The sequence below is a fragment of the Dipteris shenzhenensis genome, chromosome 8, assembly GCF_047967505.1.
Source record: "Dipteris shenzhenensis isolate YYH24624 ecotype China chromosome 8, Dip_SZ_1.0, whole genome shotgun sequence".
Lineage (NCBI taxonomy): Eukaryota > Viridiplantae > Streptophyta > Polypodiopsida > Gleicheniales > Dipteridaceae > Dipteris > Dipteris shenzhenensis.
In genome coordinates, this window is record NC_141603.1 from 326,612 (window position 1) to 343,372 (window position 16,761).

Below are 16,761 nucleotides of genomic sequence, written 5' to 3' on the forward strand. Positions count from 1 at the left end.
AAAAACCGGACACCCGAACCTTGGCTCCCCTTTTGGTATTTCTTTATTCATAAGGCAAAATTACAGCAAGGCTAAATGCCCTTGCACCTGTACAAACACAGCCCAACTGAATCTCAACATTGGCAAGCATAAACAACCTGCTACTCAACCAATTCCTGACTCGAAAAGGAACACAAATCAAGTGCATAATCAATGGACAACGGTTCAAAAAAACCATCAACTCCTACAACGTAGAATCACCCTCCTGCTGGCTGTCCAAGCATCAATCCCTCAGACACACAAGGTTTGCACACAGCCCGGGGCCATTACTAGGAGCCCGACTCAGCAACACAGCTCTCACAGGTTGTCACTAGTGCCAAACCTTTGCTTCCCTCTTGGGATACTCTAGCTGGCAGAGAAAGAAGGCGACTCTCCATGCAACCTGTCTAATAGAGAATTCTAGAAGCAACTCTCTCTGCTGTCCAGAGCTGGCACACAACACCAGACCCAACAACTAGCCCTGGATGAAAACGAATCAATTTGGAGGCTCCCAGGGCTAGGTGATGCAATTTGGAGGCTCCCAGGGCTAGGTGATGCAATTTGGAGGCTCCCAGGCTGAAAAATAGTTTCTTAGGGAGGTTTCTTGGCTGAGTTTGCCTTCTTCTCTGGAGTGCCGACAGAAACTCAGTACGAAGACTTTGTATAAATGGATGCTCAAGTATGTGTGGGTGTGTGGATGTGTATGTGTGAGAGCATATTTTTATACTATGGTCTACACCCACTGTTGGGCGCTGATGACGTCAGTGGGGATGTCGTAGTAGGTAGTCCTTGCTATGCGTGATGGAGTTTATGGTTTTCAATCTTATGAGTGACTATCGTGAGATTGAAACTGCACGATGTGTTGTTTTTAGAGGATGGGTTTGGGAATGTTCCTGGATTCATCTAGGTATATAGGTTTCCTCGCTGAAAACGACTTCTTCTTGAGGTTCCGTGACTGAAAAACAATTTCTTCTAGAGACTCCCTGGCTGAAAATCATTTCTTTTGGAGGCTCCCTGGCACAAAAACAAAGTCTTTTGGAGGCTGCTGGCACAAAACCAAATTTTCCTAGAGGCTCCCTGGCACAAAAACGAATTCTTCTAGAGGCTCCTTCCACAAGAATTCTTTTGGAGGCTCCCTGGCACAAAAACGAATTCTTTTGGAGGCTCGTGGCATGAAAACGAATTCGTTTTGGAGCTTTTGGCAGGCCTAGCAATTCTCAAATAGCACATGGACTGCTTTGGTAGTCAAACATCAGCAAGACAATTTATTAGAATGGCCCTAGGGCACTTTCCCAGCCTGTGACTTACCTCTCCTTGTCTTCTTGTTCCAACAGACTGTCTCAAAGAAAATTTTAACTTTTCTGCTTGCTTCCCATCCGAGCTTGCCAAACGTGGCCCATGGAGCTATTTTTAGTAGTGGGATGTTTACCCCTCTCTTTCCCTTCAGCTCCTTGCCTAGGCCCATGGAATTAATACACTGGATTAGCCCTTTTTACAATTGCAATCAACGTATTCACAGGTCTAGAAAATTCAGGTCCCCGTGACAGATGCAATAGCTGTGTATGGTAGTGATGAATGACATGGGAGCAAAGTTTTCCTCAAAGTCAATACGGTGTTGCTGAGCATAGCCCTTGGGGTTTGTAGCAGTCTACACTGCCTTCAGCTTTCCACTTTAACTTTGCAGTGGTCTACGCTGCCATCAGCTTTCTACTTTAACTTGTAAACCCACTTATTGACGATGGCGCATGTGCTAGGAGGCAAGTCACACAACTCCCATGTGCCATTTTGTTGAATGGAATCAATTTTAGCTTTCATGGCATCCAACCGTTTCCTGCTGTCAGAAGCATCCTTACGGCATCAAGGTTCCTCGTTGCAGGTTGTGGTAGTCAAAGCAACATCCAAAACATTGCCATCCGTTATCTTTGTGCACCTGCAGTGTGGGCTGCCAAGAGTTCAGCCTGCTTGCTGTCCCAAAGAGTGTTCAAAAGCCACTTAGGGACTGTTTTTTGCTGTCTAATGACTGCCCTCTCCTCTGCTACTGCTTGTTCAATAGCATGCAGCTATCTTTGTGCACCTGTAGTGTAAGCTGCCAAGAGTTCAGCCTGCTTGCTGTCCCAAAGAGTGTCCAAAAGCCACCTAGGGACTGTTTTTTGCTGTGTAGCATGATCATCAAGCTGTGGTTAACCATGCTGAACATGGGCATCAATCGGAGGAGGCTGATAACTGCTAGAAGCTGAGGGGATTGAACCCTGCAATTGCTGGTCTGAATCTGTATTTGACTGAAAGAGGGGAAGCCATTAAGCAAGCACATCTGAGGCATTTACAGAAGGTGTTTTTGACAGTCGAGCCAAAGCAAAGCTGCATGCACAGCAAAAACCACATCTCTGCTGATAATAACCGTCCCGTGCTAGGTTGGTACAATCTATAGCCTTTTGTGTTGTGAGCTATAGCTAATGAATATGCACTTCACTGCTTTGTCCTCCAACTTGTGGCTCAATTGAGAGGGAGCATGTGCAGATGCTAAACACACAAATATCTGAATGTGAGAATTCAGAGGCTTCCCTCCTGTCCATGCTTCATAGGGAGTGATTGTCTTCAATTCCCATGTGAGTGCTCTATTGAGCATATACTTGGCACACCTGATTGCATCCAACCAAACCTTGTTGGCAAATACTTCTCCTTTAGGCATGCGTCTGGCCATTTTCATCAAAGTTCAGTTCTTCTGCTTTGCCACTCCATTTTGTTGCAGAGTGTATGGCTAAAAAATCAGTGTGGAGGGTTAGGATCTTGTTTCCATTCGCATTTTCAGCCATGGCAAGGAAATGCTTGGCAAGCAAAGACTTCGGACTTCGATTTCAAAGAATAAGCGCAATTGTGCCTTGTAAAGTCATCCACAAAGGTGACAAAGTCAGACTACCCCCCAAGAGGAGATGCTGACCACATCGGTCCGCATACATCACTATGTACTGAGTGCATACATCACTATGTACTAAGTGCAAGTATTCACGGTGCTGGAGGGTCCATGATTTCACCTTCATCAGCTTTATTCTTCTTACTATGGCACACTATGAAGTGCAGAGAGGCGAGATTAATAAATACCCTAATCGTGAATATTTTTGCCAGAAAACTGTTGATATCTGAAATTATCAATGTTGATAAAGGATGATAATATCATCAAAACAACTACTGGAATCTATTTTGATTGAAAAAACTATCTATATGTGGACTTCTCAGTGTCGATAAAAGCGTTGACAATATCATCAAAACAACTATTGGAAACTATTATTCAAATGTACTTGAAAATGAAGTTCCCAATGCACAACAAAAGTGCCAAAAGCCCCAAATGCAACCAAAAATTTGGGGGAAAAATTTGGGTGACCAACTGAGTCAAAGAGAGGGAAAATGCACAAGAATGCCAAATGTGCTTGATAGACCCAAAAGCACCAAATTTGAAGAGGGCAATTCAGCAGAAAGGAGCTACAATCCAATGTCACTGCAATCCTGACTAGAAACTGCAAATGTGAACCACAAATGCAAGCTGAACTATAACTTTCTAGCTGCTTTGGAACTACAAAAAAATCCGTAATGTACGGATAGTAGGTCAGAAATCGTATGGATAGTCAGTGAAATGTGTATGGTATTATTGTACGTACGATGAAACGTCTGAAATCTGCAAGTCTGTATAGTCGTATGAACTGTACTGATGTACGTAGAATTGTATGGACAGAGGCATTTGGACTGTGTACGAACAGGTTCTCTCTCATTATCCATTTGCAAGTACTTTCCATTTGCACTCTCAACTTGTTGTCTTCCATTCCATCGCATGCAACAGTGATATCAGGGCACTGCATCCCTCCGTGCATTTCAGCTCCTAGCCCATTGCTTTAGCTCTTGATTCAGCTCGACTTATAGCCATTTGTGTACTGGTTGCAACCATGTTTAGCAACTGCCTACAGACATTTGCAACCTACTTCAACGTTAAACATTTGCATGCATTGCTTTTCACAATAAAAGAAGTGCTTCGTGTATCCTATGAGCCTTCCAAAACTCGCATATGCTTGCTTTGGCTTTTTTTAAACAAGTCACACTGAAGCCAAACTCTATAGTATCGCGAGTGTTCCTTCCAAGAGGTTGGCATCGGCGAAAGAAACTAAAACATCATACACCCAAGCATAGTTGGGTCCGTATGCCTATGGTTGGCTGAACCATACGCGTATGAAATAATTATCCCGTACATGTATGGTACGGCCAATCATACTTGGTTTTTTTTTTTTCTGGGGGCGGGGACGTGGTCCCCAAGCCTTTATGAAAACATTTTTAAATATTTTTCTTAACTTTTAAATCAATAAAAGTTTGAAGTTGAAAGTTTTGTAGCTCTGAGTCAACTAAATGTGTACAAAGAATATTTTCCTGGGTTTTTTTGGGGGTAAAATTAGGGTCACGTATGATTCAGCCCTAGGGGCTGATCCATACTCCAATCATACTTCCGTACCTGTACGCAGTATGCGTATGGTAACGTATGGAAAAAACTATGCACCCAAGAAGTCCAAGACGACAGAGAAGACAAAGACAATTGGCATTCATCCACCACTAGAAAGGAACCTAGCTCGATCAAACCAGTCTTCGGTCATTCAAGGAGCTGCCTAGAAAAAAGTTTTCGAATGTAGCAAAGGAGGCAATCGATATGTATGAATCTAACATGAAGACCTTCCGAGTTCCATAGGGGGACGGATTTTGTTAGCAAAGAAAAGTGTCATTGGCATTCAAAATCACAAATGAAGACGATGAAGCACTAGAACCGACGGGTGACGACTGCGACGGACTCTTCCTAGACCAAGCCTAGATGCAAGGACAAGGCTATATCACAAGGCAAAGGAATTGGAAGACAACAACTTCTTTCAATTCAAATCTAGCTTAAAATGTTGGATACATGTGTACCGAGGTAGTTACTATACAAAAGGTGCTCAAAGCAGCTAGAGAAGCGAAAGTGAACTAGGCTTAGCTGCTTACTTCGCACATTCAGGATCAGCTGGAGAAGCTAAAGGCAGGAAAGCAAAAAGCCAACCAAGTGGAGGCACATTTCTACCTACTTGCATAAGAGGGAGAAGTTATCATCATGGAACTATCGACCACAACGAATGATGCTATAGATTTATTGTTTAATGAGCCGCCCCCAAAGTTCAAAGAGCCAATATAGCCAACAAGTGAAGAATAACCACCATTGATGAATAAGAAAGTGCTAGAAGAGCCACCAAGTGAGGAGATGCATGGAACAACAAAGAGGAAAGGACAATCGGAAGCAACCGGTCTTGGAAGAGGCCTTCCCCACATAGAACAAAGCTTTTGTGAGACCTCGAATCTAAAGATGGGGACCATACGCCGAACTGCATGATTGCTTATACCCAAAAGCCAATACCTGTCCCACTGTCAATCACAAAAGGGCCATCATTGTTTATCTGCACAAAACTATGTAGAGTAATGCTTGATCTGGATTCTGTAAGCAACAATGCATAGAAGGAAAGCATGAAGAATGCCCGACTTTGTATCAATGAACATGTTTGATGCTGTGTCTATTATCTCTGTTGCCAAGAAATGCTACTTTTGTTCAAAGATTTATACTTTGTGAATGGCTGTTGATGTACGGATGGTCTCTGTGGTCCCTAGAATTGCATGGAAAGTTTATTGTGTGAAGTTTTGTGAGTGCAGCTCCATGACTTCAAGTTGGCACATATCTTGTTTCAGTTTATGATGACCAGTTTTGCTTTTCTCCTGACCTTCCAGACCTAACTGGAATACTTTTGCTTCCAAGCTAGTATATTTTCCTCTTTAGAACTATCATGTTTAGTTCTGAAAATTCCATTCAAAGCTACCTGGACTTGCTTTTAATATTTTAGCCCTCGTTAGCTGCAACTGCTTGTTCCTATTGGGATCCATTCAAATATTGTTTTATGTACCTTTGAGCAGTAAGATCCTCTATTTGGTAAGCACATGAGCTGGATGTGCTCCTTTGTATCTTCAAATTGCCAGATAAGCATATACAGTTGTATAAAGAGGTCTTATAATATTCTTTTGGGTCTTTTCTGACTGGTTCAGTGTAGGTACAACTCCAACATAAACTATATATTTTTCCTGAATTCACACTTTCTTCACAGGCAGCCAGAGTTTTCGAAAGTCAGTTGGCAGACTCTCTTCTCGAGGGTAATGGGCAGCTAGCCTTTAAGAAGCTTGCAGCTGCAACTGTAGAAACATTAATGCCAAAGATAGAGGGGAAAGGAGAATTTGGACAGGCTCGCTGGAGGCTTGTTTCTGCTCCTCAAATTCCAAATCTGCTCTCCCTCGATCCAACAACAGACCCTTTTAAGTCACTTGCGAACCTTTCGTTTGGTACGGAGGTAGAGGTCCAGTTGGGTAAGCGACTTCAGGTATGATTTAAAAATCATGATGTCTTTCACCCACAATCTACTCTCTTATACATATTATTATGTGTAGTCAGTTCAGAATTTTATGCCTTTGTTATTCATTTTACAAAGATTGGCTGTTATTCATTTTACAAAGATTGGCTGGGTAATAATTTTTAACAGACGCAGCAGGTAAAATCGCAGGTGTCGTTCTTTTGGGAAATCCTGTTTGAATTTTTTGAAGTATTGCTGTAGTGCTACTGGCAAAGACACCTAAATGTGCTCTGTAAATTCTGCAACCTTTGAAAAAATGGAGGTGAACCTAGACAACATCATGGGAATCAGAAAGAAGGATGGGAACCTCTTTTTGGAGAGAAGATGGATAGGTATTTGGGCCTAGAAATCACCTACAGCTACAAAGGCAATTCTTGTGTAGAGAGAAGAGCGTTAGGAGGACAGAAGCAACTCTTCAAAATGCAAAACTAATGCCAAATGACACTTCTGCCAGAATTGGAGAATGAGAATGCTTATTACAGATCAGCTGGATAAAGTAGCAGAACATGATGTCTTTCACCCACAATCTACTCTCTTATACATATTATTATGTGTAGTCAGTTCAGAATTTTATGCCTTTGTTATTCATTTTACAAAGATTGGCTGTTATTCATTTTACAAAGATTGGCTGGGTAATAATTTTTAACAGACGCAGCAGGTAAAATCGCAGGTGTCGTTCTTTTGGGAAATCCTGTTTGAATTTTTTGAAGTATTGCTGTAGTGCTACTGGCAAAGACACCTAAATGTGCTCTGTAAATTCTGCAACCTTTGAAAAAATGGAGGTGAACCTAGACAACATCATGGGAATCAGAAAGAAGGATGGGAACCTCTTTTTGGAGAGAAGATGGATAGGTATTTGGGCCTAGAAATCACCTACAGCTACAAAGGCAATTCTTGTGTAGAGAGAAGAGCGTTAGGAGGACAGAAGCAACTCTTCAAAATGCAAAACTAATGCCAAATGACACTTCTGCCAGAATTGGAGAATGAGAATGCTTATTACAGATCAGCTGGATAAAGTAGCAGAACAACGGCATAGCTAACTATTTGGATGTCTTCTCCTGCTTGTCTTCTTAATCCAATTTTCAAGCTTCTCTAAAAGTATCCCAAACAAGCTTGAGGAAGGTTTCACCTGATTTTACTAGTAAACATTTCTTTTCCTTCCCCTTCCGGGACATCTATCATGCATCTGCCAGCCTAGTCAAAACCTTTTCATACCCGAAGGGTCTATGAGACGGAAAGAACATGATACAATGAGCTGAAAGGATGGACCTCTAAGCGGGCCTCAACACCCAAGACGAATACAACATAGTCATAATCATAAAGACAGCAATACATCAAAATAGAAATCTTTGAGCCCATGGAAACATTGGAACAAGATTCAATTCTTCCTCTCATGCTCCCTCTCTTCATGCTTCTCGTCTACACGTACCGGAGCTATGATGTTGAAGCACTGTGATGATTATTTGTAAGCTGGTGGAGGGGTAAAGCCTAAGAGGGAGCCGGCAATGTATGAGCTTGTGGTGGCATAGAGCCTATGTTAGAGCGTCAGTGGTTGTTGGTAAGCATGGAGGGAAGGTCCCCTAGTCTGATCCATGCCTCAACTCGCTTGGCGCTGGCAAGTCAATTGTGTCTCTCGCTCAGGTCATCAGACTCCCGTCTCCTTGAGGCTTGCCGGGCCGTGCGGTTTGGCTGGAAAAACTCAGTGATCATGCTTTGAGTGGAGTCTAGCTATACACCCTAATCTCGTCTGTGGATCCTAAGCATAATGCTCCGCTTGTCAAACGGCCTCATGAATGAAAGTCGCTAGGCATCTCAGATTTGGGTAGGACAAGAAGGGGTTGGAAACCATCCTTGAAGAGACAATGATAGCGACCTCGAATCTCATAGTATACAGGGGATCTAAAAGTGAAGTGTTCTCTTGACTCAATCTCCAGTCAATCACATAAAGTACAGATGGGATCCTCTTTGGTGACAATTGCCCTCAACCCATCCACTCTCAATGCGAAGTTGGTGGGATGCAATGCAGAGCTGCCTGATCAATGTCCTCAAGAAGTGAGAGAGATGAATCCGTGTACATCTTGGTATTGAAATCCGCAAGGAGGAATGAGATTATTGTAGAGGTTTAAGAGAACTGCAACAAGGAAATTTTGTCCCTCGGGTGAACTACTGCTGCTCCCCGCTCCTCCTGCTCCCCTCCTCTCCCTGCTCGACTGCTGCTCTCCTCTCCCCGCTCCTGCTGCTCCTCCTGCTCCCCTCCTCGCTGCCCCCTCCCTTCCCTCCTGCTCCTCCTCCCTGCTGCTGCTCCTCTCCCCGCTCCTCCTGCTGCTTCTCTCCCTGCTCCCTGCTGCTCCTCCTGCTCCCTCCTCGCTGCCCCCTCCCTTCCCTCCTTGCTGCCCCCTCCTACCTGCGCTGCCCTCTCCCCTGCACTGCCCCCTCCCCCGCGCTGCCCTCTCCCCTGCACGCTCCCCCGTTGCAGCCTGCTGCTCCCCCCCCGCTGCAGCCTATCCCCTCCTCTCCCCCCCTGCTCTTCCTTGCTTCTCCTCCCATCTCCTCTCCTCCTCTCTCCTTCCCCTCTCCTCTACTCCTCTTCTCCCCCTCTCCTCCACTCCTCCTTTCCTCTAGCCTCCCCTCCTCTCCCCTCCTCCTCCTTGCTGCCGCTGACTCCCCTTGGCTTCTTCTTCTCTCTCCCTTCTTCCTTCACCCTCTCCTTCATCTGGAGTACCCCTATTCTCTTATAGGGGTCTCCTGGGTTTCAGGAAAGCGGACAGAGTTTTTATTTTTTGTGTTTGAATCGGCCAACACACCTCGATTGACGAATGGGTTCCCATTCAGTCAATCCGTCTCCGCTCACACCGGCCGTGAGAACTGTCACTTTTTCAAAAGACGAGTTGCAGCAGTTGCAAAAGGATTTGGAGCATGAGTGTTCCACGACTCTCCTCGCACGCAGTCATGGCTCACACCCCTCCAGGTCACAAGCTTCCTTAGGACCTCGCCCGCCACCTCAAGGATGTTTGTTTGTTGGGACGGGTTTCTTTCAGGTGTGCCTAGATTCCCCGGACGTCACGAGAGACCTGCTATAGGCCGGGTTTCTACTTCTAGGCTATAGGAGGATCTTTTTGTTTCCTTTTCAACTGGGATTTGACCCAGTTGAAGAGGACAAGCAGGGAGTTTTTGTTTTCATCAGGTTCCTTGGTCTTCCCTCAGTTTATCACCGGCTTCTTTCAGTTATTGGCGAGAGGTTTGGTGTGGTAGCAGAGATCCCCCCTCTCCCTAGCGAGCCCTCTTCGGCTGCTGAGGTGGTCAGGATGGACGGGGTACCCAGGGTTAGGGTCATTGTCCAGGACCCCAATTTTGGAGATGACCACATCATGCTACAGCGACCCGATGGGTCTTTCTTCCGCCAGAGATTTGAGGTTGTAGGTCGGCAGGACCAGTGCAGGATTTGCAAATCCTCGGGGCACTTCGCCAGAGATTGCCCAAAGAAGAAAAAGAGGCCCACAAAGCAACGAGCTCATACTAGCTTACGACAGAGAGCTGGAGCAGGACCTACTGCTCCACAGACACGGCCTCAGACACGGGCTCCCCCCCTCCTAGGGCTACTCGAGTCCCTTCGGCACCCCGCACCACCTCTGGCCGACGATGGGTTCCGGTCGCGGTTAGGCCCTCTACTTTAGTTCATCCTCCACCTCTTCGGAGGCTACCCCCTGAGAGCCTCGGGAGGAGACTATTGTTCAGGAGCCTTGTTCGACTCCACCCTTAGATTAGGCTGTACCTTCCTCAGCAGCGCAGGTTGTTGGCACCTCGTCCGCACCACTTTTTGATCAGGATCCAGTACAGGTGCCTCCCTCTTTGGACAGAGGAAAGAGGGTTTTACATTCTCTTCCTGCTTCGGTAGGAATCCTTCGTACCCCCTCCCCAGGACTAGCTCAGCGGAACTCATTTTCCGCTTTGGAGGACCTCTCTAGCCTCCCAGATGATGATTTTGTACCCTCTACTTTTGGAGAGCTAGTTATCGGCATCCCTCTTGAGAGATCCTTCTCTCTCTCACCTGTGGACTTTCCTCCCCTTGGACCTCGTGTGTATGGCAGGAGGTCTGCTCCGGTAGAGGTTTCTTTTTCCGCCACCAGGTCGGGTAAGGTATTCCAACCCACTTCCTCCCGCCGATGAGGATAGCCAGTTGGAATATATAGGGATTGGGCGGCATCCCTCATCGTCGTCGTAGACAGCTGATCAGGAATCAGCTCCATCCAGGTGTTTCAGGTGGTTCCCTAGACATTCTTTTTCTTCAGGAACACAAACTGGATATCAGAGATTGTTCCAAGTCAGGTAAGCTGCTCTCAGGCCGGACTTTTTGCCTTCCTGCCTTGGGAACCAGAGGAGGTACATGCAATTCAGTTTCAGACTCTATTCTCCCTCTGGTCATTGGACACGGTACCATAACCCCCTCCAGGGCCCAGTGGGTTTTACTTCTGACGGACATAAGGTTGGTTTCCTCAACCTCTATGCTCCGAACAACAGAGGGGACCGTGTTTTGTTTTGGAAAGAGTTGCTCTCGTGGGCTGACATTGCGGATTCATGGATTATTGGAGGTGACTTCAACATGGTTGAGGCACCTTCTGATAAGAAAGGGGGCAGAGAAGGTGGTATCCACTTCCTTGGGAGAGCAGCCTGGGATGCCTTCTTGTTCAGGTTCAGTGGCAGAGATGTTTGGTCAGATGATGCATTTCTTGTTCAGTCTCAGTCACTTTTGTTTTCATGGTCGAACCATAGGGTGCAGATGCCTATCCATGCTCGGATTGCAGATGCCTATCCATGCTCGGATTGACAGATTCTATGTGGGTGACTGGGCTCTTGATAGAGGGGGGACAGTTTGCATTGCACCCGGTGTTTCCACTTTAGACCATTTTCTGGTAATTTTGTCCATCTCAGAGCCTCATCTGAGAGGACGGTCTCACAGTATCAGGATCCCCGACGCCTTATACACGGATGAGACTCTCACAGAGGCAGTGTTGGAGATCTGGGTTTCTCATATGCAGGGGGGGTGGCCGGTCCTTCACATGTGGCCACAGCACTTGCCAGTATCAGCGACTTTTATCACTCCGTTGCTAGTGCTTGGCGAGGTGAGGTACTCAGGCGAGAGATCGGTATCCGCTGGCAGTTGGCAGCCCTACAGAGGGAGGAGCAGAAACGACCATCAGTTGCTTGGATACAGGAGCACCTTGCTGCGGCAAGGGCTCACTTGCAGACCTTGCTTGATCAGAGAGCAGAGTATGCCTTCCATGCATGGGAGTCCTTTTGGATACAGATGGGAGGGAGAGTCAATAAACACTTTTTCTCTACACTTGGTCGGAGACATAGTAGAGAGAGTGTCAGGTAGCTTATTGACTCTGACGGTGTTTTGCAGTCCCATCCGGAAAACGTCATGCACTTAGCGACAGCTTTCTATACCTCCCTACTTTCCGCAGATCCGAACTCACAGGCCTGAGAGGTGGCTAGAGATGAAGTTTGGCAGAGTTTACCTGTGTTGGTCACCCCAGAGATGTTATGCTTACTTGATACACGCTTTACCAACACAGAATTCAAGACTGCTCTCTCTGCCCTTCATAAGGGCAAATGCCCTGATTCCGATGGTCTTACTCCTCCTTTTTTAATAGCCTTTTGGGATATGATAGGTGATCATATTACTTCAGTCCTGCAGGGCATTTGGGACTCGGGTGAGATGCCTGACTCACTGACCGAGGGAGTCATTCACCTTATCCCGAAAGGTGGCAACAGGAATTTTGTATCCCATTGGAGACCCATCACTCGTTTGGGCACTCTTTACAAAATCCTTGCCAAGACGATCAGCATCCGATTACAGCCTCTTCTTCCAGACCTCATCCATGATACTCAGACAGGCTTTGTGCATGGCAGGAGCATTTTTGATAATATCTTTTCCTTTTGGGAAGCCACAGAGTGGGCTATGCAGAGTGGGCAGAGGCTAGGAGTTCTACTCCTGGACTTCGAGAAAGCCTATGACAGAGTAGATTGAGGTTTTCTTGAGGGCACTCTTCTACGGTTTGGATTTTCAGATGCTTGGATCAGAGGGGTGGCCTCCCTTTACAGATCAGCCCACAGCCAGGTTTTGATTGGAGGGGTAAGGGGTGATAGGTTTCAGATTTCCAGATCAGTTTGTCAGGGATGCCCTTTAGCCCCCTTCCTCTTTCTTTTTGTGGCAGAAGCTTTGGGTATCTTCCTTAGATCTCAGGCTGAGCTTTTTGGGCTGAGATTGCCCTTGAGACAGTAGCAGGAGCTTCTTGATTGTGAGTTGGCTGATGACACTGCTATTTTTATTGAGGCCTCTTTGCAGTCACTTGATTCTTTCCAGACAGCCTTGGATATTTTTTGCTCAGCTGCAGGGGCACACATTAACTGGCATAAATCCTTTGGCTTTTGGATCAGTGATGAGGACACTCCAGGCTGGGGAGTTGACATTGGTTTTTCTTGGATTCAGAGGGGTGTTCCTATCAGGTATTTGGGATGCCAGGTAGGATTGGACATCTCTCCAGCACAGCAGTTTGCCCCATAGAAAGTATAAGGAAAAAGCTCCTTTTCTGGAGCTCTGCCAAACTCGACCTTGCATCTAGAGTTGTGGTAGTGAACCAGGTTCTCTTGGCCACCTCCTGGTTTGTGTGTTCTTGTTGGTGCCGGTCTAGGGATTGCATCACTCAGCTCATCAGACCAGTCAAGAATTTTTTATGGAGTGGACTTGATGGCACAGCAGATGTTGCAGCAAGGGTGGCCTGGGAGACCATTATTCTCCCTACATGTGAAGGGGGCCTTAATGTCATTGACCCGGACTTGCAGTGCAGGGCATTGCTTTGTAAGGTGGTGAGGGGACTCATGCTTGGGCAGGAACCTTGGAAGGATTTCTTTTTTGGACGCATTTAGGCTTGCACACCAACCTTGGGAGATGATTGGGTGGACAGCCCTCGCTGGATTTTCACTTCCGCCCCTCTCAGATCTCCTGCCTCTCCTCTCATGACTGCCATCCTGAAAGCTTGGGGGAGCTTCAGGAACACTCTTCGAAGGATTCCACCTTCTACCGTCGAAGAGATTGATAGGCAGCCGATCATTTGGAATGATAGTATTCTTGACGAGCATGTCAGACCACTGGGCACTTCCCATTACATGCAGTGGTCTAAATGGGAGAGAGGCCCCGCCTACACAGTAGGCACTTGGAAAGCTTTTATCAAGCTACACAGTAGGCACGTAGGATTCAACAGATAGATGCAGCCATCCCGGTAGAATGGACAATTGAGTTGCCTATTACTTCCACCACTTGGATGGGGGCTTTTTTGAGGACATCAGTTCCTTTACAAGTGATCGCTCTCCGAGGTCTTGGGGAAGATGCACTGGTCTTTGATGTTGGGGATGGAGGATTACTTTCTACATCCAAGGATGGCATTCTTCTTGAGGTTGCCTTTCAGCCTGTCAGGATTGCTGGTTTTGTGGACCATGGAGCGGGCTTGCAGTGGTACTTAGACCCCGACCCTCTGCTCTTGGCCTTGGGATCCTAGAGGTTGTGGTTATATGGAGGTGCACCTATCAGGTGCTTGCAGTGGGACCGAGGAGAGTGGGAGTGGATAGATCATGGGCACCGAGAGAGGGGGATTTCCTTCTTTCGTTTCACGGTTGGTAATGCCAGGAGATTTCAGCTGAACAGTAGGGGTTGGATTCCCTCCAGAGACCCCCATTGGGAAAGCTTCTTCATCACCGCAGATTTGCGTAGAAATTTCTGGAGGAGGCTCTGAAAATCCCTCAGAAATAGAAAGATCACTCTTTTCTTTTGGCTTTCTATTCATGGAGGAATTGCAGTGAACCTGTGGAGATCACAATTTGGGGCTGATCCCACTTGTCCTCGATGTCATTCTGCAGAGGAGTCAGTGCGACATTGCCTTTGGGACTGCAGTCAGGCGAGGACTGTTTGGAAAAGGGTTGCTCGGATACTCAACATCTTTCACACTTCCCCTTTCTTCATGACTTGGGGCTCGGTCGCATGGTTAACCCTTACCGGGGCCTAGGTGTTTTATGAGGGTGAGCCTTCTTCTTGGGCACTCTCGGTCCGCCAGCAGGTGATAGACCCCTGCTCTCTTCAGGATGTACCACTTACTCCCTTCAGAGCTTCTCATGTTTCAGTGGACACCTCTTGGGAGATTTTGGCTAGCATTTCCTCTTGGCACATTTGGAGAGCCAGATGTACTGAGGCCTTGGATGGCACCCACATACACCCATCACAGGTGTTCACGGGTATTTGGATTGACATGGTTCACACTTTGATAGCCATATGGGCTAGCATGCAGGGCCCTTCATGGGCAGCCTCTTCTAGAAGGACTATATTTCTTCGAGTTTGGAGGGGTTCTCCCTTTTTCTCGGAGGTTTCTACTGAATTGAGATGGCACTATCAGCCTCAATCTTTTCTTTTTGGCTCTTGAGCTTTTCGTGCATTGCATGATGTATCCCGTATGGAGCTTGCTCTAACGGTTTTTCTTTAATACTTAATAGAAGTCTCTTTTTGCCAAAAAAAAAAAAAAAAAAGAAATCCGCAAGGAGTGCTCTCTTTAGAAGCTGAGCTTCAAAGGAAGCTGGCTAGGTGCCAAAGATCCTCTTGGATAACTTGGTTCACCTTGTGTATGCAAGTAGGACGGAGGGGGCCTCAATGCTATACTGAAATGGGGGTAATTTGTCTTTGTGGAGGCCTAGGCTCTCAAACCATATGCATGTACATGCATACGAACACCTTTGGTCACCCTCGGCTGCAAAAGCCATGGATAAAGATAGGACCTATCACTAAGTCGTAAAAACTCCAAGTCAAAGTTTAAGTTGACCATGTATTTGATCATAGTTATAGAGTTCTCCATTTATTTAATTATGGTCAAGGAGTTCTTTTCATTGGTCAAAGTACTGACTTCGGACAAAGATACTTAACCCAAATTAGATAAGCCTAACCTTGGTTAGGGAGACTTGGCTCACACCAAGAGGGTTAACTGCGGTTAACCAAAGCATTTCAGAGCTGACTTCGGTCAGAGAGTGTTGGTTTCGGCCAACAAGACCTAGCTTTAGTCAAAGAAGGTTGACTATGATCAACCAAGTTATTCCTGACTTCGGTCAGAGAGTTTTGGCTTTAATTAAGGTGCCTTGACCCTCGGTCAAAGCCCCTTAATTATGGTCAAAAGGGTTGACCTCGGTCAACCCGAGAATATTTTATGTTATGTGTGCAAATGTGTTTAGTGGGGATGCCCACACTGACTAGAGATTTATTTTGCATGCAAAGCAGTAACGATTAATGGGTTCCATGGCTACATGCATTTAATTAATTGTTGCAGGTACAAGAGAGTGGTTTAATATCCACCAAGTATGGAGCCTAGCAGGCATCCAAGAGATGTCCATGTGACCGAGGACTACAAAGACCCCATAGCTGCCCTATGTGGCATGTAATCTAGAAGGTAGCTACGAAATTGACACATGGCACTTGCCAAGTGTGGAGAGTTGTTCTCTCCCTTGTATTCATATTTTTCACATTTGTAAAATCAGCCTCGAGCTGCACCCTTGTACTCAGACTTGTACTTTGGAATAAAAAACCTTTGGGGGGTCTAGCCGGACAATTCATCCTGGGCCCTAGTGTGCTTGCACACACTTTTTTTTGGTAAAATCTAGTGTATTTATATCCTCATAAATTTACAATATGGGAATTCTCCCACACACAAGCAATGGACTCCAAAAGAGAGCCCATTGCACACACACACACACACGCACACACACACACACACACACTCACTTTTTTTTATAGTGAAATCTTATATTATTGTGTGGGAAACCTCAAAAGAGATAAAACCCCACCAATAAGTACAAGAAAAAAATTTACAAGTAAAGCCTCAGAGCAAAAGTCATGAGGCAGCCAAGTAAAAAGTTACATATCAAGTTGGAGGAGGATCAAACACAGCATCCTCCAAACAAGCTTGAGGAAAGTTTCACCTGATTTTACTAGTAAACATTCTTTTGCTTCCCCTTCCGGGACATCTATCATGCATCTACCAGCCTAGTCAAAGCCTTTTCATACCCGAAGGGTCTAAACCCTAAACCCTAAACCTTTGGGGGGTCTAGCCGGACAATTCATCCTGGGCCCTAGTGTGCTTGCACACGCGCACACACACACTTTTTTTTTTTTTGGGTGAAACTTAGAAAATTATATTATGAAACATCCATTTTACATCAGGGCAGTGCTCGAGAAAAGAGCCAATGCCCTTTTCAT

The 16,761-nt window shown here is 46.0% G+C and overlaps 1 protein-coding gene across 2 annotated transcripts in view; it reads left to right on the top strand.

Annotated features, from left to right (window-relative positions):
• The window catches only part of EMB2410 (embryo defective 2410), a 231,310-nt gene that overhangs the window by 172,561 nt on the left and 41,988 nt on the right, over nt 1-16,761 (top strand). For both annotated transcript variants that reach the window (XM_087378591.1, XM_087378592.1), the window contains one exon: nt 6,171-6,440. In XM_087378591.1, the coding sequence (XP_087234717.1) occupies nt 6,171-6,440 (270 nt within the window). The remainder of the gene's footprint in view (nt 1-6,170; nt 6,441-16,761) is intronic.